At 40.0% G+C, this 22,969-nt stretch overlaps 1 protein-coding gene across 1 annotated transcript in view; it reads left to right on the plus strand.

Moving 5' to 3' along the window:
- adgrl3.1 (adhesion G protein-coupled receptor L3.1) overlaps positions 1-15,712 on the plus strand; it is a 177,674-nt gene extending 161,962 nt beyond the window's left edge. The window contains 7 exon segments of the mRNA XM_042484864.1: positions 1,323-1,491; positions 3,617-3,796; positions 5,874-5,967; positions 9,274-9,402; positions 10,685-10,702; positions 11,352-11,654; positions 13,027-15,712. Coding sequence (XP_042340798.1) covers positions 1,323-1,491; positions 3,617-3,796; positions 5,874-5,967; positions 9,274-9,402; positions 10,685-10,702; positions 11,352-11,654; positions 13,027-13,670 — 1,537 coding nt within the window. The 3' untranslated portion in view covers positions 13,671-15,712.
- The last annotated feature ends 7,257 nt before the right edge of the window (positions 15,713-22,969 follow it).

The raw sequence follows: 22,969 nt of genomic DNA on the forward strand, positions 1-22,969 counted from the left end.
TTAAGTTTGGCAATCATAATGTTGGATTGGAAAATGAGAGGACTGTGCTTGAAAACTATCTTTGTCATATGAAACGCAAGAAAAAACACAGGTGCTTGTGAAGAAAAGGCTCAGCACATGGGAGTTAAAAACAAAATTCAGGCACTCATGGGTGGAGAAGGGACAAATGCAGTTAAGTTAGGTTAAAAAACCCTTATTCAGGACATTGCTATCAGCATTAAACACTGACTGGTTTCAACACTGTGGTCTTCATCAGGGTGCAAAAGGGAGAGCAAGAACCAAGCAAACAATTTATAAACGTGGCAGTGGGTGTCACCCAATACTGATTGTTGAGTGAATACAGATGGGTGGCAGCAGGGGATCACAATGAAAGGCAAAGTTGAAAATGACACGCCTCCACATGTGTTCAGAGAATGATTCTGCACAGAATTAGGAAGTAACCAAACAAACATGATCATTTTAAAAACAGGCTTAAAACCACTAACATAAAATGTATTTACTGGAGAAATTAATATATACGACTCCTTTGAGGGTCTGTTAGTACAACCGAACACTCAGCAAGACTTTTTTTTATCAAGTGTCTTCCATTGGTTTGAGGACTCCCATTTCTGCTGTTACCACCATGTATTTTCGAAGCCAGAAATGACCATATTTGGGGGGAGTAGAGATAGCTCTAATGCTAGCTGCTTGCTTGGTTAGCACGGTGCTTTTATAGCCATGGTTAACCTTTATCACAGACTTAAAACCATTAACACAAAATGTGTTTACTGGAAAAACTGAATGTACGAGTCCATTGAGGCTATGTTAGTGCAACCAAACACTGACTCTTTTAGGCAACCAAAATGTTGCAATTTTCATGAAGTGAGAACACTTAAATAGTGACAGTTATAACTATGCCACTGTGTGAATCTGTGGTTATCGGTTACATTACGTAATCATCATTGTTGCTGTGTTAGCAACTTGTCAACGTGTGGCACTCAAAGCTACCAAGCCCTTAATTATGTGTAACTTAAAGCCTTAATAACATTTTCAGGGGTGAGTTATGTACAAAAAAAAAAAAAAAAGGAAAAAAAAATTGCTATAGAGATTAAAACCATTTTTTGTAGGACAGTGACTTGCTTTTGGAGCTTTGCTTTTGGAGCCAGGTGGCCATTAGAGGAACTGAAGTTTTTGACACTTAAGCATTGGCTTCATTTTCTTGCTGAGGCTTGGGTGTTAAAAATTATGATACTATCATGAATGTAGGACATTTAAAGAAATTTTAGCTAATGGGGACATACAGCATTTCTCTGTCTCACTTATTTCCCCTTCTCTTCTTCAAGGTCCTGGGTGATCGGGGCCATAGCCCTGCTGTGTCTGCTGGGTCTGACCTGGGCTTTTGGCCTGATGTACATCAACGAGAGCACCGTCATCATGGCCTACCTTTTCACCATCTTCAACTCTCTGCAGGGCATGTTCATCTTCATCTTTCACTGCATCCTGCAGAAGAAGGTGAGGGAGACAAACATCGACAAAGCTGTGCAGAAATAGACACGTGCTAGCATTGCTCAGCGGGGACACCAAAAATATCTGTTGAGCTGTCACAGGATTTGATTGGTCATTCAGTTACCCACCTGGCTGCTCAACTGTCTCGCTTTTTCACACTGACTGCCTCACCGTCTCTCACTGTCTGTCTCGCCTTGTGGCAGCAGGTAACAAAACAGTATTTTTCATCATCAGGCGGGGTCATCAAGCCTGAAATAGCTTCTTCAAAACTTTGATAATATTTAGCTCCTATTTGTTTTAAAGTTTGGACACACACGGACAAAATATATATTTATTTTGATGTCTAAGTGGCAGTGTATTGCAGATGATTTCTCTGATTTAATACAACAACCTTGCTCACACTGAGTACGTTTACACAAAATACTCCAGTTTGTGCCCTTATTCCGAAAAAGACAGTGTCCCTGCTAAGCTGTTTACATGACTAATGAAAATGAATATTTAACTAACACATCCGTTTACATGCAGCTTTGCATACTCCGATTAACATGCCCTAAAACGTCGTTTATCCTGTCAAAATATGGAAGAGTAGAACAGCTGGAGACGCTTGTCATTTTCATCTTTGCATCAAAGTAGGATTTTTTTCGCACTTTCCTACCAGTGGCAGACTTGTTGGACTCCCTTTTTCCTTCTTTCTTGAAAAGGTCGGTGCTGCGATTAGGGGTGGAAATTTGCACCAGCCAAATGCTGGTAAAATAACAAGTGGCTGCATGATTTGCTTCTCTCACCAGCCAAAAAATTCTGGTGATCCACTGAGTGGCTGTTAGATTTTGAAATCCATCAGCCACAGTGGCAGGTAGACAAAGAAATTAATGTCCTGATGGTGATATTTGCAATTTCTTTGAATGCATCTGTACCACACCCTTGGAAACTTTTGGCGAGTTGGTTTGTGTACAACGTATCCATGACAACACACAGAGCCAACTGTAAGCAGATAAGAGGCCAACTGCAGTTAAAAACCCAAATAAAATGCATATCCCAAATGCTGGCTGTATACATGCCCAAATCTGACCTGAAAACCTAAATAATACCGGCATATCCCATTTCTTAATCAGAAAATGCTAAATTCAGAAAATGTACTAATTTGAATATTTAAATTTATACGCTGATTTTTTTATTGTGCGAAGATTACCTTCTTTATATATATTAAGGTTTGGTTGGCCACAAGGATTAGAGGCATTTGTGAGTACATATGTATCACCTTTTTTGAAAATATTTGAATTATATGCGGCTTCCAGGAAGAGCCTACACATCCTGGGATATTTTTACAGAGTCTCCCACACACTGTCAGTGCCTGGGAGTACAGAGGGGGAGTAGGATATGGAAAGAAAATTCATCAAATGCTTAATACTCTGGTCTGGCTGCTGTCCCGCAGAGAGTTGTTAGTTTTAAGTGTACGACCAGTAAACAAGTGCAGTGTGTGTGTGTGTGTGTGTGTGTGTGTGTGTGTGTGTATGCGATGTACTTAAGTATGTGTTCGGCCATGGGATCAGGTATCTTGAGAGATGTCCTCAGAACAGTGCTGAGGTTTTCTTTGGCTGTGACCCAACATGGTTTCTCCCAAGATGCATGGAGCAACTCACCACACAGCTGTTCAAACAGAGCATGTGGCAAAACACGTCTGCTAGTCCAACAAGCTTGTTAAAAAGCAATTACAGTCCTATTTGTTCTAACTTGATTGGGATCTAAATGCAGATGTTTCTGTGTGTACAAGTGCATCATATGTCTCCCTCAGGAGTATGTCCGTTTCAGATGGATGTGTGGGCAGTAATAACATTTGGGGTGGATGTTGATGGGAGGGGAAGTTTATAAAGTTAATCCGTTAACGTCTAAATTTTTATGGAGTTAGTGTTTGCACAAGGAATTTGAGAACAAGGAGAAGTTAAGAGGAACACTAAATCAAGTTAAGCCAATGCAGTGTGTTTTTTAACATGGTATGACATTTTAAAAAATATACTTTAATAAAGTTAAAAGTGGAACATCAGTCAATTCCTGTTCTGTCATATGTGCTTTTCTGCTTTTTTTATGTGCATAGTGTGTCTGTGTGTAACTTTCTCCACCTCCCCCCGCCCAGGTGCGTAAAGAGTATGGCAAATGTCTGCGTACTCACTGCTGCAGCGGCAAGAGCGTGGAGACCTCCATCTCCTCCTCCAGTAAGACCACCACCTCACGGACGCCGGGCCGCTACTCCACAGGCTCACAGGTGAGCTTACCTGCCTGCACACCTGGACGCTACAGCACAGCAGACTCTCAGGTGAGGCCAGAGCACGCCATGAGGGTTTTGGGTTATCGATGTTCACTTTCAACCCAATCAATGGAGAAAAAAATGTTGGCATTGTACGTTTCTTCAAAACACAGATACGTTACAAATATATTTTATTTATTTATTATATTATAGATACATTAAAACTTTATGTTTTGACATGATATGGCCTATAATAATATTACAATATTTTTGGGCTATATCGCGATACACAATATATATCTCTCTCTCTAATATAAACTATAGACTACAAAAATGCTAAAAAAAAGTGTTAGTGTAAAGTTAAATCAAGTTGCTTCTGTTATGTAATAAAGTTAAAGGAAGTTCTAAATAAATTAAATAAAGCATATAATGAAATAAATCAAAACAGAACCACTGGTGGTTTTATTCTAAAGCATGCGACCTGTCTCGGGCTGGAGGTGCTGATGTTTTTGCTGAGAGCTTCTGGTCAACAGTCAAGGACACTGTTGTCAATAATTAGATGTTAGCAGTTAGCAGAAAGTTAAACAGTTACCAAAGTGTTGTTAAACGTGAAGATATATTCACCATAAGCTGGATAAAAATAAGAGCTCAAGTTGCACTGCTGCGCCAAGGTTTCTAAATGAGACCAAATAGTCAGGATCCGGAACTCCGCAGATACAAAATAACAGCGGTGGATGGGTGGGGGAATGTATGTAATGTATATATATTTCCCATCCCTAACATGCATTTGGAGTTTAGGCACAAAAACGACGGTTAGGAAAAGATTATGTTTTGGCTTTAAATACCTGGTTTTGAAAAAATACTTTTCGTGCCAATATTCCAGCGAAATCACAATAATATCTCATTAAAAAAACATCACGTTTTGTAGCGATCTTCCTGATGGAAAAACAATCAGAAGTCGCCATAGAAAACCCACACTGGAGGCTGAAAAGATACTGGAGAAAGAGCAATGGGTTGCTGAAAAAACTCCACTTCTGGGGCTGAAAAGCTGCAGAAAAAAACAGATATATTGGTACCTAAAAAACACCTGTTTGCTGCCTAAAAAGATGCTGAAAACAAGCTAAAAAACAACTTTTTTTTGTTGTCTCAAACAGTGGTCTGCAGCTTGGCAGGCATCTCTGCACTGACTACATACACTGTGCTTCAACATTTATTTGATATGACTTGACTATTTATTATTTTCCACGTGTGGCTCCGCTGCCTTCCAACAGGTAAAAATTACATAGAACTGTGTAAAAAATAAATATAATCTGTTTAAAAATGCTGAATATTAATAACTTCTTTTACCAGAGGCAATGCGAAGCAGCAGAGCGACCTTGTGGATGTTTTTACATTTCACATTAAAATAAATCGATCAAATCAATGCATCCTGTTAAACGATCAAGTTAATTAATTCAGTACCAGTTAATTTAACCTAGGCGTCCAAAATCTCCATAACCAACTGCATTATCACTTTATAAAACTCAATACACATAGTGACGCTGTGTAAAAGTTAAAAATCAACACTTTGCCTACATGTCGGGTCCATGCCCCATGTATTTCTGCACATACAATACCAACATTTTCTTCTGGTGACTGGGCTGTCACTTTTGATTAGATTTTGGCTCATGGTTTCAATTTCATTGTAAGCTAATTTGATGGAAAAAAACTGTTAATGTGTGATGAAGTTTGAATACTATAAATGTGCAGAGTTAAAATGTGGAAAGTGAGATAGCCCAAACCCTGACTTACACCTTCGCATATTGATGCTGACACATAGGAAGATGGAGTATAAATGGCATTGACGGGTGATTTTTTTTCCCCACCTGTCTCTCTCCTGCTGGCCGTTGCTTTGCTTTTTCCTTTTTGGCCTCTCCTGCACTAATTTGCCCTCGTTTTGGACATCATACCCTCATATGTTATGTTTCTTACCATATTTTTTCCCTCTTTTGTCATCATGTCTTCCCTCCCTTGACTTGCTCCCACTCCTTCCTTCTTTTATTCCTTCTCCCTTCCATCATTTCCACTCCTCCGTGCCTTTGCCCATACCTTCTCTTCCTTCTTCTCCCCCTCTCTCTATCTCTTGCTTCTTTTCTCCTGTGTATAGAGTCGTATCAGACGGATGTGGAATGACACTGTGAGGAAACAGGAGTCTTCCTTCATCACTGGAGACATCAACAGCTCCGCCACGCTCAACAGAGGTAACCACGGGATACCTACCATTTGCATCCTCATCACTGTCACCATATCTACTATATTAATAGCTGGAGGCTCAGGCAGCATACGCTGTCATTTAGTAAAGTGGTAGGAGTCCAAACTCTTGATAATGGTACTGTGTTCTTGTAGAGAGGAAGATTAGCAGTGTCGAGTGTAAATATCACTTGCTACTTTTTTCTTTGCTGCCTCAAAGGATGACTTTACAGGAGGGAGAGTTAGGAGCAGACTCTTGTCAAAACTGAAATATCAACCAGTTTGTGGTCCTATTATAAATCTACAAAGTGCAGAGTTGACTTAGCCACAGAGGGCTTCTATATTCCTTTCTCCAAAGATAGTTATCTTTTGAAGCATTTGTGGGAGACAAATTCTGTAAGATACATTTGTGCAAGTCTTAAAGAACACCACACTTTACTATGGTACTTTAAAGGTCCCATATTGTAAAAAGTCAGGTTTAAATGTCTTTTTCATATTATAAAGAAGGTATGTGTGCTGTATAAATACTTTCAAAGTATGAAAACACTCAATTCACAGAGAACTGCACACGGTCCATATTAGCAACTGTGCCTTTAAATGAGCCATCAGGACTTCCGTGATGTTGTGATGTCACAAATGTAGAAAGTGCTGCTACAGTGTTATAATAGCCATTCCCTGGCTGCAGTTGCAAAGAGTTGATGCTATACAGCTCACTATGAAGTTTTGTTTTTTGTGCCTTTTTTGCATTTTTATGGAAAGTAACAACGGTGGCATCATGTCGCTCCATTGTGTAATTTTAGACAGCATGCCGACATTGTGGAAGCAAAAAAGCATGTGTTCAACACCATAGTGTCAACCTCTGGTGTGACATTTCACATATGCGTTTGCAGCACTTTCTAAAGAGTATCAATGGCCTAATATAGCAATAACAGGTTACAGTTAGTAAATAGTAGAAAGTACCATGGAGGCCCATGAAAACGTTACAATGGTTACTTCCTTTTTATTTAATTCTTACTTATTCAGTCTCTCTTTCAAACTCAGTACAGACTCATTCGGATCAAGGTTTAAGTGCTGTTTGGCTGGAGACGAACGGTATTTAGTGGTGGTGCGTCATTGCATTTCGCAGGTTAAGGAGCTACAATAAGCATGTTCACCCATTGTTTCCTTCAATGCCAATCAGAGCCGGAGAACCAGAAAGGTGGCATAACAGGGCAATATTCCCACTTTAAACAAACAGTGCGATATTCCTGCCTTCAACAGACAGTGTAAAAGGGGCTACTAAGAGTGCAGATGTGGAAGACCCAGAAACACTGACCAATCAGAGCAGACTGGACTTCTTTGGGAGAAGGGACTTAAAGAGACAGGCACTAAAATTGAGCATTTCAGACCAAGGGTAAATATAGGTATATCACGGGCAGACAGTATGAGAAAAATAATGATTTTTTACTAACAAATATGAACATTACAAATATGAACCTGAAAATGAGCATAATATGGGACCTTTAAATGATCAATAGTTGCATTGGCTTAATAATTGTTTCACTTCAGGTGAAGGTGCCATTCCTAAAACACACAGTGTCTCTGTTTTTACCACAGAACTGGAAATGCACAATAAAGCAGAGCAAAGTTTTGCAATATAATGTATGTACATCTCATTATATGAAGACTAATGTGTATCAGGCTTAGCTCACTGTATTTCCACCATATTCAGAGCTGTCTTTAGCTGTCCCTCTGGAGGTAGTCACTGTAAGAATGGATTCCATGAGTATAGCTGTCTGAGAGCTAGGGTAATGAGGACATAGACACCCAAATGGCTAGACGTTTTGACACACACACACACACACACACACACACACACACACACACACACACACACACACATGCATACACACAGAGTGGCACGCACGCACACACATCCACTGCCATTTGTTAGTCTCTAAGTCGAGGTGTGGCCCTCGCTTCCTTCAGGCCACTAATAAGCTGTTAGCATGACAGATTGATGCTAAAGCAGACACGGTGTGTGTCAGCGCCTGAATTATCACACACTTAGTGAGGCAGGGCTTAAGACCCCCCTCCACCCCCTCCTTCTCTCACACTTTAAAGTATGGTGCAGAGAGAGCTACTTAGCCAGTAGATTTCAAATGACTATGTACTGCGGCTTAGTGAATAAGGATGGGTTGGAATAAATTGGATATTCTGATAGAAGATTGACTTGTTGTAATGAAGAGAAAGTAAAATAGAGAAAGAATGTGTTCATTTCAACTCTGAAGTACAGTTTGAAGAAATTAATATGTCTAATAACATTTCTTTTGTCTTTTTTCAGTTGTGTTGGGACCATAGGTGCAAATTAGCCATGTGGTCCCACCCTGACTTTTTTACCTTGATATTTTTATATCAATATTATTTAATGAGAATATTTAAACAACCCTTGTGATAAAAAAAAAGAAAAAAAATAGTAATGAAGTTTTACTGATATCGACTTAAATTTGGTACCTTTAAACATTAGATCTGGGAATTAGAAAACTAAGAAGTGAAATTTTCTTTTAGCTATATATATTGACAGTACGTTTTTTTAAAAAAAAAAGACACAGAGACATTTTAGTGTCTGTATTTTCCCCCTCTCACCTATGTTTTGAAGCTATATGACATATTTACAGACTTAGGAGCGGTAGAGGTAGTGTGTTGTGCGATAGAGCAGAGAATACAACATGGGGATGAATGTATAAGAACTGTCGTGGTCATTCGTCTTCTGTTTTTCTGCAGTGTCTTTATGTGTACATGATCTGTCTCCCACCTAGGAGAAAATGCGCTGAGAACTTTTTTTGTAGCCTCTTTGTCCATTAACTATCCTGTAGTCATGCTGCTCTGCTCAAGCGTATTGAACTGCAGCACAATCTTCTCCAGCCATGCTTCTCTCTCTTTGTCTCTCTCTCTGTCTCTCTCTGTCTGTCTCGTCCCCTCCCTCGGCCTGTATGCAGTGGCTGCAAGAATGACTTGTCAAGCTTTTTTCTTGGCTTTCACCTCAAACTATGTTTGCTTGTTTGATTTACTTGTCCTCTTCTCTCCCTCCTTCTTCCACACACTCACTTTCCATCTCACTCTCCCTTCCTCTTTTTTTCCTTCTCGCTTACCTCCACTCTGCAACGTCTACATGCTCTCCTCTTCAACCCCTCTCTCTCTCTCTCTGCTCTACCTTTTATTTCCTCGAGTGCTTCTATCTTTTTCTCTCTTGACTTGGCTGTTGCTTTTCCTCTCTGTTCCTCTCTCTCGACTTGGCTGTTGCTCTTCCTCTCTCTTTCTCTATCTGCCTGTACCAGGAGCCATGGCTAATCATCTTATAACTAATGCTCTCCTTCGTCCCCATGGTACTAACAATCCTTATAACACTCTCCTGGGGGACTCGGCAGTCTATAACAACCCAGCCGTGGGCATGTACAACACCCAAGGTGTGCCTGCTGTTCCTATTATAAACATACATTCAGAAAGTTAGATTGGTACAGAAGACCTAAGAGGCAAAAAAAAAAAAGCAGTCATTGTTGGCCGAAATCAAACAGTTTATTTCCAACTAAAGAAATGTTATGTCCTACATCCAGGATAGTGTCTCCTATGTATATGGGATGTTATCTCCTACATGTGAAATATTATCTCATTGGTATAGGATGTTCTCTCCTACATATATTATCTCCTATGTAGGAGGTATGAGATATTATGTCCTATGTTTGAAATGATATCTCCTATGTAGGAGGTATGAGATATTATGTCCTATGTACAGGATGTTATCTCCCCCAAATTAAATATTATCTCCTATGTTGGTGATGTTTCCTCTTATGAGATATCATCTCCTACATATCAGATGTTATCTCCTATGTTTGGGATGTTATCATGTAGAAAATATTAAGTAAGAGATATTATCCTCTACTTAGGAAATAAGCTTTGGTTTTGGCAAACCTTGTCTGCAAAAATAATTTTTCGCATGGCTCTCAGGGCTTCTGTAGCTTAGAGTTATTTTTTTCACTACATCAAATTTATTTTTGCATGGTTATTTCTAACTGTTTGCAACTGTGGTACACTTTTTGCTGCATATGTGATCTAGCCTTATTATGGCTCCCAAGTGAGGCGATCAATCACACTGCAATAATCCTTCACAAAGGACACCCACTGCGCAGTTCTTTCGGCACATAAATGTGGAGATGAAATTCTGGTGATGATTTATCAAAACAGCATAACAAGTTCACATGCTGATTTATTGTATGCTGTAGATGCACACTATATGTTACTTGTTGCACATTCACTGTGTCTTTTATAAGCTACTTGGGAGCCATGAAGTATCTGCACTAGTTTGTGTTAATGTTCTCTTTTACACAGTGTGTGCTTTATTTTGAATGTCATTTTGTATGTGTCAGTTGGGACTTGTATTGCTTGTCTCAGTGCATGCTACTATATATATACTATGTTTTTAAATGTAAGGTGTTTTTATGTTTTCTCTGTGGTTAATAAATAATGAAGCATACGCTAGCAGCCAGTTAACAATAAGGCCCTGAAAAGCAGACTTTGATATTGAGTATCAGACAGGGTTTCTTTGTTCGACATTTTTCATCATGCCTCCAATTACTGTCGCAACTGTTGATTTTTTTCTTTCTTTTTTTTGGAGCTGCTGAAAGTTGTTTCACTCGATGTATGAACTCACGTCTGTCTGTTTTCTCTCTTCTCCCTCATGCTGTCCATTAGCACCGTACCGAGACACAAGTATGGGCTAAATTAATACTCAACTACTTCAATAACATCGACTTTCTTCTCTCTTTTCTCACTTCCAAAGCACTCTGAACATTTTCAGTCTGATCTGCATCCAAATAGTAGTTTTTTGTTTGGCTAAAACTTTTTCTGTCCAAATACTCTTGTCTTATTTGGTTTGCCATACAATTTTAGATTCCTGTTCCACAAAATGCTATTTTCTTGATGGCATTGTAACCAAAACAAACATTACCACTGACTCTTATTGAATTGAAATATTGTTAATGAAATGTTCATATTGACATTTGAGTTAAAATTTAGATGCAATAGGTTTGCCCTTAAAATTACTCACTATGTCACAACTTTAAATGTCGCTTCAAAGCATTTATTTTATGTTGCAGCAAAATTCTAACTATTCTTTGTGTAGTGCTGGCAGTAATTGAGAAAAGAAAGTACTTTAGAGGTTTCCCTTAAATGAATTATGGACGCTTGAAGCATTTTTTTTCTTCCAAGAAAATTATCATTGCTTCTTGTTAATCCTCAATTCACAGCACACACTATGATCTCAAACAATAATTAAAATCTCTCTTCTGAGAAATCCACTTCGTTTATTTAAGAATCCTAATAATTATGACTTTTTTTAACAAAATTATTTGTTCCTCAGAGGGCATCCTGAACAACGCAAGAGACTCCAGTGTTATGGATACACTCCCTCTTAATGGGAACCATGCCAACAACTACAGTATGGCCAGCAGTGAGTACTTGAGTGACTGCGTCCAGATTCTGGACCGTAGTGGCGGCTATGGCACACACAGCAACCACAAGGAGACGACCCTGGAGAAGAAGATCCTCAAGGAGCTGACATCCAATTATATCCCATCCTACCTCAACAACCATGAGAGAGCCACCACCGAGCGCAACCACAACCTGATGAACAAGCTGGTCAACAGCAGCATGGCCAATGGAGGTCAGTGGGTTTATTGATATTATTTCAGGTTTAAACAGCACACATGTTTGGTTTATCTAAACAAGGAAACTACTTATAAAGCACATAACCAAGCTGGGTGTGCAAACACTTCTGTGCCTCACAAATTTTCAAGCCAGAAGAGGTCATCAAACTTTGTTGTGTATGTGATTTGTAGACGTGTTGCTGACAACATGTGTACCATTGATTAAGCTTGGGGGGTTGTTAATATTTAATATGTTCATAAAATTTCAATTGTACGATAGCATAGGTATGAAGCTCTATCATGCCGTTAATCCCCATGGTCTCTCTCTGCTGTTGTTGGCTGCAGGCTGTTTACAGTCCTGTAACTTATCCTTACACCACTAGGTGTTGCTGTGTATTTCAGCTCAGCTGCCTGTTCCATCAGTAGAGACTAGAGACTGAGCTCTGGTGGTGTATGCTGTGCACTACCTACAGGGAGTTTAATAGAAAGAAGAGCACCAGTATTAACAACTGTATTGAAAAACATACATTCAGGATTTCTAAATACTCTAGTCAACCGTAATACCATAATAGCGCCCAGTCCTATTATTGATAGACATGTATACTCGTTACAAATGAACAAGACCCTTTAATAAGCAGCATTTTCTTATTATATTAATAGAAAACATAATTCGCTCTGCATTATGTTTCCCTAAGAAAGAACATTTGCCATTTCAAATTAGTTGCATATACTGTAAACAATTTCTAGAAGAAAGGGCTGCATCACTCTTTGACTTGTTAAAATGGTAGCCTCCTTGGTGGCCTATTTAAAATCTTGCAGACACTGATAAACATTACTAATTATTTGGAGTTGTGTTTCTAACCACCTGGCGAATTCAAGTCAAATAATCACTCTGCTTTTAGTTGATCTCTACCAACTCCAGAAAATATTTGGCTCTTAAGCTTCCAAATGCTCCATTCTATTTACCAGCTAGTTGCTAAATTTGCCAGAGTGCCATTTGGTGCTTAGGTTGGGAAGGCACAGTGGTTTTGTGTTATTTTTTTGCAGAACACAGCTGCCTGCTGCTACTGGGAAACAATGTTGATGAGAGTGCTGAGCTTAAAAAATAAATTTAAAAAAAGTTTAGTTTTAGGCTGGAAAACCAAAACAATGAGATCAAAAAAGCCAAAAGATTTTCTGAGGGTTTGTACAAACAACCCCACAACACACATAGTACACTTTATCTACTGCTAATAAAAAAACTAAAAACAATAGATTATAGACACTTTAATAACTAAACTTTTGTGTGTTGAAAATATCACTGCATGACACCACACTACCAATAACACTGCTCCTTGTAAGATTGATTTGAATCATGCTCTAACTATGATCCCTGCCTGGGTGTTTCAGGGAGCATGGCAGGAGGTAGCAGCAGCAGCAGCAGCAGTGGAGTTGGCGGGTGTGTGGGCAGTGGTAAAGAGGACAACGGTCCCATGGTGCTAGACAACCCTGCAGCCTTCCCTCATGAGGAGAACCTAGGTTTGGAGATCATCAGAGAGGAGTCCAACGCTCCGCTCCTGCCACCACGGCCTCCTCCACCAGACAGCCACCCCCCACCTCCGCCACCCCCTCACAGCTTCTCCAGGCCACGGCGCATCCCCCAAGAGACCAGCGAGAGCTTCTTCCCCCTGCTGACCAACGAGCACACTGACGAGCACACACATTCGCCTAACCACAGAGACTCGCTGTACACCAGCATGCCAGTGCTGACGGATCTTCCCGATGCGCAGATGAACGGTTTAACAGACGGAGAGGAAGACAGCTCTGGGGAGCTGCAGCCATGTAAGAGCGCCACCGCTCCGGAGCTGGATGACGTCTACTATAAGAGCATGCCAAACCTGGGCTCCAGGAATCACCTTCACGAGCTGCAAAGCTACTACCACATGGGCCGTGGTGGCAGTGATGGATACATGGTGTCCGGCAGCAAGGACGAGTCGGATTCGTCGCCTGAGGAGCCGCCCGTAGACCCTTCCCACCTGGTCACCAGTCTATAGAGCCAATCACAAGACTTCTATCCCTCCCCAGCCCATTCTCACACTTCCAACCTTCCAATGCAAACATTCTGTGTTGTTGACTGACGGACTGAGCTGGCCCACCTTTGGACTGATGAGTGACATTAACTATGGTTCGTGACAATATGATAGAGAATTGGCTGGTCAGAAATGTAAGCAGGGACCGAATGTATTGTCATAAGTGGTGCAGACTGAACGGGCGGTTCTGAGAGACTTTTTGTCGAACAGAATTAGAACTTGAAACCTGGAAAGGAGAGGAAGGGGGAGGGATTCTGTAATTTCACCCTACCTGTTACTTTAATTTGGAATCGACCGTAGCCCTACAAGTCCCCCAATATGGACCTCTAGCAGATCATAGCATATAAGTCTCCACTACCACCACAAAAGGGGTAAAGTCCCTCAGCCCTGGTTCAAGGAGCTGCCTGTCTGTTTGTCTGTAAGTCTGTCTCTCTGTCTCACTCTTAAAGACACGTACTGGGATGTTTCCAACTCTCCAAATGGTAGAGCAGGATATGGAACTCCGGTGTTTACACCATAAACTGGCCTTAACAAGGCCCTGCCCCACTACCTGCCAATCAAGTGGAGGATGTATGATATATGCCCTCACTATGATCATCCCAAGAACTATTTTATTGGGCAACCGAACTGTAACCATATCACGCTGATGTTCTGAATTCTCTTCCTGTTCGTATCTGCTAAACTGGAGTTGTGTCTGGGCTGGTGTAACATTCCTGCAAGTTGTAGTGACTGCGGCTACTGTGTATTTCACTGAAAACAAAGAAGGAAGATCATAATACAACAGACTGAATTTAAAAAAAAAAAAACAACAACAATGGGTTCTGTTTCTTCTCCTTTCTTCTGTAAAAGTTTTCAGTTATCAAAGGATTATAAAGAAATCACAAACTGTTTCTATGTATTGTACAGAATACAGATACAGATACAAATGTTGCATATGACCAAGTCTTTTTATTTTTCAATTTTTTAAGTTGCAAACCTTTTGTCTGTGGAAACTGTTTCTGAAATGTCATGATGTGTTCTGGTCACGTGTAGATGACAGAACGAGCAAGGAACAATCTGTCACGTCACTCTTTCGTAAATACAGAGACAGTGAAGCACTCCTTGATTAATACGCATATACCCTGCGCACACTTCATTTTGGTCCTTTTATAGCGACACCACTCTCACTTACATTTTGCAAATCAATTGTTACTATATACTTTACCACTGTGTAGATTTAAAGCTAAAGGAGAAATGAAGTGGCAAAGTTGTGAAAGAGACAGTTGCTATGGAAATGCTATGTTTTAGTCTTTGCTGGAAGTGGGTCTCATCTCATTTGTTCTTGAATAAAGTGTTTTCTTCCTTTAGGCACAAGCCGGGGTGAAAAAAAATTACAAAGAAATCAGATATTTGGAGTAACACAAGAATGGTTTATGACGCATATCCTCTCTATTGCCAAATATTCTACCAATTGACATAACCTTGCTGTGTTGGTTAAGATTGTACAGAAAAAGAAAGCTAAGAATAATAAATGTCATTCTCTAATCTTAAAAAAAAAAATTTCCACTATTTGAAAAAGGGTGGGTTTCACCTGTGAAATGCCATGATTACACCATGTATGTGTACTGAAGATGTGAAAACTCTGCACACAGCAGCACTGTCCGATGTGGAAAGCCAATGTTTACTTATTTAGGAGAAAAAAATCATAAGTGTATGAAGTGTAGCTTGCACATGTATCCCACAAGCCCCCTCCATGTCCCCAAGAGAGAAATTATTTATTTATCTGTTTATTGGTTTGAAGACAGCAAAACAAGCTTGGAGGAAAGAAAGCTAGACTTTAGGCAGGAGTAAATAAAACGGCACTGGGTTTGTTTTATGGTTCTTTTTTTAAATTATTATGATCATGATTATTATTACAATATTATTGCTAATTATTTATTCTTTTTGTATGGGTTCCAAGTTGAATGATCTCATAACTAATATTTGTTGTAACAGTGAAAGTTGTTTGCCAACAAATAAATTACTGACATAGCTTTGCGGTTTTCCGCCTCTTGAGTGTTATCACTTATTACATCGAAATTAAATGCAAACACGGAGTTAAATACAAGCAGTGTTTTCACTTCAAATATTCATTTCTAGTCATTTAGGGAGATTACAAACTGTTGGTATGCCAACATTTTGCTACATTTCTAAGCTTTTTAGCCCACTGGCTGTATAGGCAGGCAAAAGTTTACAGAATAATATGAAGCAATTTGACTTGGGGGAGTTTTGACTCTCTGACAGGCAGTGTTATAGTCAATATCACCTAAATCATCATCAAGTCATGACCAAGAGTATATAGAAATTGAGACAAGACCAAAACTTTCAGGGGTTGAGACCATGACCAGACCAATCCAACACTGCATGACACACTTGTTATAAAATATGGAACAGGCAAACCATAGGACATTCTTAAATTGATCTAAAAGGTCAACATTTCCACAAAATGCCCACACAAAACAAGTGAAGATTTCTCTTTATTCACCACTTTTATTGCCATACTGTGAATATGTATGTGTGTATGTATAAGTGTAGCATGAGAAATGTATTGATGAAATTATCAAAAGGCATTGCAGAGGTTAATTGTATGTATCCGAATTTTTCTTTGATTTCCATGAGCAAACAAATGCTAACAATTGGAGCTGAAATCATCTTAACTATTTTGTTCAACACTCCTTTTTTTTTGCATGAGCAATTTAAGTATATTCCTAAAGTTGTGGTCTTGACTGGTCATGAAATAAAATAAAATAAAAGTCCACCAAAAAAGTGGTCAAGTCTAAGATGAGACCACGACCTTCAAAAAGTAGTCTAAAGACCAAGACCGATCTCCGGTACTACAGCACTACTGGCAAGTGTAAATGCCACAGTCCTCCACTGAATTGAGACTAACTCTTCATCCATCTTCATATTCCATATGTATGAAGGACAGACCCTCAAGGATTAGAATGAGAATAATTACTTTCAGAAAAACCACCTGTTAAGTGGCTACGCATACCATAAAAGCACCTGTTCACCTAGTCATCAATGGTCACTTGAGAGTCAGGTTGAGAGCAGGTTGTGGTAATCGACGTATTTGTGTTGGAGGACATCCTTTACTCCTTAGGAGAAATACCTGCTATAAGATCTTTTATTTGGAGCAACTCCCCTTGCAGAATGTAAATTATACCGTGAAACCACAAGAGTAGAATACTAGTAAATGATATACAGACAGGGCTATCATAATACAAAATTCTGTTTGTTTGTATATACACTGGGATTGTCAAACCTGCGTATGTCATGGCATAGGTATGTTCTATTTTTCTTGTCACCTTAAGTTTACAAAAGGCAGTAAAGGTATTGCATAATGGTTTGGGCACAATTGTGCAGAGACAAGAGTCAAATCCCCAGCAGCTGTGTTCTAGGTTTGGCTAAGATAATTGGCAGTGTTCTGGAAAGATGGTCAAGGATCATGTCCTTGCACTCTAACCACCAAATTAAGCTAGTTGGTCTGTCCTCATCAATGTTGTGGCCATAAAACAGCAACAAGGACTGAGGGAAGAAGCAATTTTAAAGTAAGAGAAAGGGGGAGAAAGTCAAATAAACTGCATTCTGATCTTCACAGTGTTGCCTAATGATTATGCTATTGTTTTTAGGAAGAATATATTCTGGTAACTATTGTCCCAATCTCAGAACCTGTCTGGCTGTCGGTTCGATGATGATAAGCCTGTGGGGGCAATGGTCATTTGGCTACTCTCTATACACATATAACAATACAGATACATATAACAGATTCTGCATACATATGCAGATATTTGTTCATAGAGAGTATTGTACTTCCACAATTACAAAAGGTTGAGTATAAGAATTGACTTATATGACGTGAGGTATCATAACCCACACAGTTTACTTGCACAGGGACAAGATTGTATACTGTTAAAGGAAAATTTTCCGCTTTAACTTTATTCTGTGACTGCAGAGTATAGATATTATCTCCTCAAAGTGAGGACAATACAGCAAGCCCTCATTTCCCTCTGAGCCTGCAAGGTCAATGTAGTCAGGATGGACAAGAAGGTTGCAGCATCTAACATCAACGGACAAAGCTGTTAGGTTCCTCTGTGCTTCTGCAAACAGCCCAAAGATTAGTTTATATCTCTAAGGGAGGTCCACGTGGAGGGACAATCTAGAGTGGAAGGACAGATTGCTGTCAGTAAGACTTCTCTCCAGGGAACAACTCCACTCACCTTAGAAATGCACATCATTGGCCCCAGTCTCAGCTGTATGCCTTTCCCTCTGTTCCTGCAAAGCAAGGAAGTATTAACTACATATGCCATGGTTCTCTCTCTCTCTCCTCCTAGCTTGGCAAGACTCAGTATTGCAGACACAAAGCATGTTGGACTCAGATTTTGAGCTTGGCCTCTGAGCAATGGCCAGGTGGAGGTAGAGACATTCTGGAGTCCTTGGACACCTTCACTAAGATTCATCTACAAAAATACGTTAAAGATTTTTGTGACATATTGCAGTTAGCAGTTGGTACACTATCTCACTTTTAAAGTCCCTGTCATCCTCCATTTTTTCAAGGGGTCCTAGACTCTGGGGTATCTCATTCCAAACAAAGAAAAATCGGTTACAAATAAAGATGCAAGAATAGGATAATATCATCTATAGGAGGCTGTTCACTTGCTGTTGCTGGCATCTTCCAAAACTGAGGCAACTGTCTTTCTACAGGGTGTGGTCCTGCAACCAAATCTGGTGGTCAGTCCTGTCAATATTCTAAAAGTTATGCTGTACATAAAAGACAAGCCCACTGAAAAAAAAATGCATCTGAGTTTTTCAAACCAAAGGCCCTGGGCCTATCATTATCCCGGCCGGTCCGATGGACAGGTCTATACCTTTACCATGAGTTGCTAGCACATGTTCTATCCCTGGCATCATGGGCATTGTAGCATAGGTCCCCTCTCGCTAACACGTGTGTCTTTCCCTTAGTCCTTTCTACATTTGCACAGTACTACTTGCTTAATGTACTGTAGCCGTAGGCACCTCCTTTGGGAAGCAGGTGCTTTGGGTTGCCCAGCAATAACCATTCTTAATGATTCCCTGGGTGGACTGTGGTAAATCCCTGATGAGGGATGACTAGTTACCTTTTCCAGTCATATTTGCCTCTAGAGGGACTGAGCAGGCTCAACGCTCCTTCCATTTGTTCAAATAGTGTTCATCAAGAATGACAAGACTTTTATTGTATTTGACACATTTGCTTTAAAGGAATACTTCTCACCCCGTGTAACAATTCAGGAAGAAAACTTTTTTTGCATAAGTCCACTGTAACAAATAATCCAAAAACAGAGATTTCTTGATGACTTCTAGTCATAAGGGATTGTGTTTAACAACAGCAAAACTATATTATTATATCTGTTTACAAACTCTCACACAACTCATGCAATATAACCCAAGTCTTTTTTACCCAGTCGTATGCTCAGTACTTCCAAAATATGTGAACTTTTGCCAAAACCTTACTATTAAAACTCTCCCAAATAACAGCACAGACGTGGTAGTCATCCATGCCTGAGGCCAAATGCTTTGACAAAGTTTTGCTATTGTTACATGCGATTCCTTATCACTTTATTAAGAATTTTCTCTGTTTTTGGGTTCTTTGTGCACTGTGGTGGCATGTGAGAAAAATTTAGTTTTCTTCCCGAATTCAACATTTGGGACCATTTGGGGGGTGAAGTATTCCTTAAAGCAGCAAAGCTTGTGTGTGGCAGTACTTTCGGGCCTAAGGGGGTGTATCGTTGATTTGTAAATAACTTGCTTGCTATAATCTGGAGCCTTGCATATTTGCACACTGGTCTTTTTTAGGAGTACAAACAGGTTTAACTTTTTTCTGTCTTTAAAACTAACTGGAGCCACCAAACACTTACACTCCTCCTGTCCCTCTCTTTTTCCTCGCCACGCTGCCGGTAGCAGGCTGATTAAATGAGCATTGGTCTATGTGGGTCATATCTCTGCTGGAGTGCTCTGATCGGTTAGTGCTGCCTGGCTGTGTTATCTTCCCGCTCTCTCTGTTTCCCTCCTTCAAGGGAAGGCATTCAGTATGTCTTACAAGGTGACATGTCTCTCAGACTCAGCTCACAAACCAAAGGCAGAAGACGGCAGGGTTGAGCAGCGGTATAAATTAAAGGGAATCAATCTGTTTATTGTATATGATTAATTAATGACTATGGCAAGCTGAGGGAATCTAAATGTGGCAGGGATAACTCAGGGACTACAAAAAGCTCGACAGAGCAAAGGAAAGCACAATAGCGAATTCTTCCTGGAAAGCCGCTCACAGCTTAAAATAGTTATGAGAAAAAGTACATGTTCAGAAGCAGTCTTTAGACTATGTTAAAAAATAGCAATATTCAAATTCTACACAAACAAACCAGGGTGTCATAGTGTGCAAGTAGAATACAAATATTATGACAGAGTGAAGCAAAATCAGTGATTTCCTTCTATAACTCGAGAATACTTGTTAAAAACGTGACAAGACTGTTAAATGTGTGGTAATGCATTGTAGACGTAGACCGTGTTAGACCGACTGTTTTCAACATTTCTGTGTCCAGAAGTTTTGGGCAGACCTAAAATCATGGCTTGATGAAGCACTGGAGCCATCCTTAACATAACCCTTCCCCACTATTTAGAAACTATGTCATCACTAATGTTTGGGCTCGTGGGTCATTGTTGATTTGTTCCCCTGTGTGTGAGTGGTAAGTTTGTTTGATTCTACAAACTTTCTTAGCTCATTCAGTCTAATAACTACACTTAAATTCAACTCTGTTAAATGCAACAGACAAACAAGCAAAATATTCACCATGTCACCAGCAAACCCTTAAGTCTTTCAGCCCTAATTGGTTACCAGGCTTGGAGGTTACTGCTCATTTTGCTTTGTGCTAATATAAGCTTCAGTTAGCTGTGGACAAGAATGTGTTGCCTTGGAGGGGCACTCATTGTTTTGCAAAAGTGGTGTGAGTGCTGTTCTACCATAGACTATAGGATATATTATGAGACCTTGATATAGCATTGGTGATTGGGCCCTGTTCATTCACACGAAAGTTATTCAGTGGCGCATGAAGCCAAAATGGTTTGACATGTACAAAACTACCTTGATGATCAGCACTGAGAGTGCTACAGATTTACGGACACCAAGCACGGCCAAGCATGGCCAAGCACGTCCGACCAACTTCTGCTAACAGGGCGCCTGAATTCCAGTTTTGCACTCAAAATAATTTATTATTTTGAGTGCAAAATAAATAATTTATTCTTGGGGCTCTTTTAGTCTTTAAAAATGTTATTGGACCCATCATGTGGAACAATCAGGACTACACTTTCGCAGGGTTGTGATGCTCAAAAATAATGTATTCACTGATTTCAAGACATCTCTTTCCCAATGTAAGTCTATGAGAAAAGTCCCTTTTGGTCCAGTGACATCACCTGACGGACCCTGGAAATTGCTATAACACTGTTAGGCCACTATTAAAATTGGCTTCAAAGACTGGCAAACATCCTTGGGGGATGGTGCTACTGAGTTAGCTGCTAACAGTAATCATTCTTTGGCTCAGGGTGTGATCTTCTGGGTAGGCTACAAGAGTTAATCAATGTGCAGCGGCTCATCGCCTTTAGCAGACACATCTCCAGCATCTCAGAGAAACCTAATTTGACATACTTGGTAATTTTTTTTAATTATTCAACTTCGGCTGCATGTTTAACAACTGTGGTGTGATAAACTGAAGACACATTTATTTTTGGTTTATTCAGACTTAAATGTTCAGTCAATAATTGAGGGACAGTATTTTGGATATTTGGATAATTTTGAAATTTTGTTTGCAAAAGCAAAGTTGATTGAATTACTTTGCTTTACAGCGGAGAAGTGTGCTTTTTTCCCTTATTGAGCCAGTCCCAGTGAGAGATGCAACCCGCTACGGCAGTGGAATCCAGTGTTAGCGATGAATGTGAATGAACGGTATGCTATTAAGCATCTCCCATTGTGAAACCGATATTACATTGTGGTCTCTGTTAATTAAGGCAACTATGACATTTAAGGGCCGAGTTTGAATTTGATTAAATGCGGAAAATCAGCCCATCCATATACAGTATGACATTTTAAGATTTCCATCCCATTTCCCTCTTCTGCACTGTTAAGCATTATAAAGCACAAGAGGCATACTTCCCGGCCATTCCAGTATCCAGTTTAGGTTTTGATGGAATAGAATGGAATGGAACACATGACCTCACATTCTGGTTTTCCTGTCATCAGAATTTATTGTATGAAATTACACACTTTTAATTGTATTGTCCAGGAATTCCATCCATCATTACGTGAGAGCGCTAATTAGTCTTTCTCTGAGCCACATCATATTAGCTTCTGAATGGCTAGCCTTGCCTTGACCTCTGGAAACACATCAAAATGCACAGGGGTCCCTACGCTGACCTATATGTGTGTGTGCATGCGAGTGTGTGTGCATGCATGTCTATGCCGGCTCATCTGCTTGCCCAGCCTGTGTGCTGCATCATGCGCACTCTTGCTCCCCGTCTCCTCACCTCAATTTTCCGTGAGAGTACTCATTGGAGGAAAAACACTTAACAGGTACATACAGGCCACCCTGAATAATTCACACTAATTGGCAAAAAGAGGAAAAGAAGGGCCGCAGCAAAAGAGTGACAGAGTGGGAAAGATGTGCGGAGAGAGTGGCCATCCATCCACTTTTTTTTTTTTTTTTTTTTTTGAGGTCGCATACACCCCCATGCATGTTTAATTGGTTTTGGGATGGCATGGTGTTTCTGCTGCCTCTGCTGTGAGTCAGACTCACTATGCCTTTTCTGGAGCGTGCCTTTTCATAGAGGCTCAGCAATGGAGATACTATTTTCGGAACACATTAGGAGCCCGGAAAACACTGACATTTAGACTATCGCCGGGATGGCTGGGAGAGGGAGAGGGCTAGTCACCAGTGTATATGACAGATAGACACTGGGTTATTGCCAGTGTGCTTTTGAGGAGAACAAGTACAGTAGGCCAAATCCATGTCAAATTACTTTCTCAAATGGATTCATTTGCTTCTTTTAAGTGGATCGAGCTTCACTCGCTAAAGAACTGATTAGATCGTCCCGAATGTGCAAATCACGCATAATTCTAGCTACACAATAGAGCAAAGGTTGAAATGAGGAAACACTTTCAATTAATAATGTATCGTGGTCACACAGGAGGAGAGACAGTGCAAATGAAGAGATGTACTGTC

The sequence above is a fragment of the Plectropomus leopardus genome, chromosome 4, assembly GCF_008729295.1.
Source record: "Plectropomus leopardus isolate mb chromosome 4, YSFRI_Pleo_2.0, whole genome shotgun sequence".
Taxonomy (NCBI): Eukaryota; Metazoa; Chordata; class Actinopteri; order Perciformes; family Serranidae; genus Plectropomus; species Plectropomus leopardus.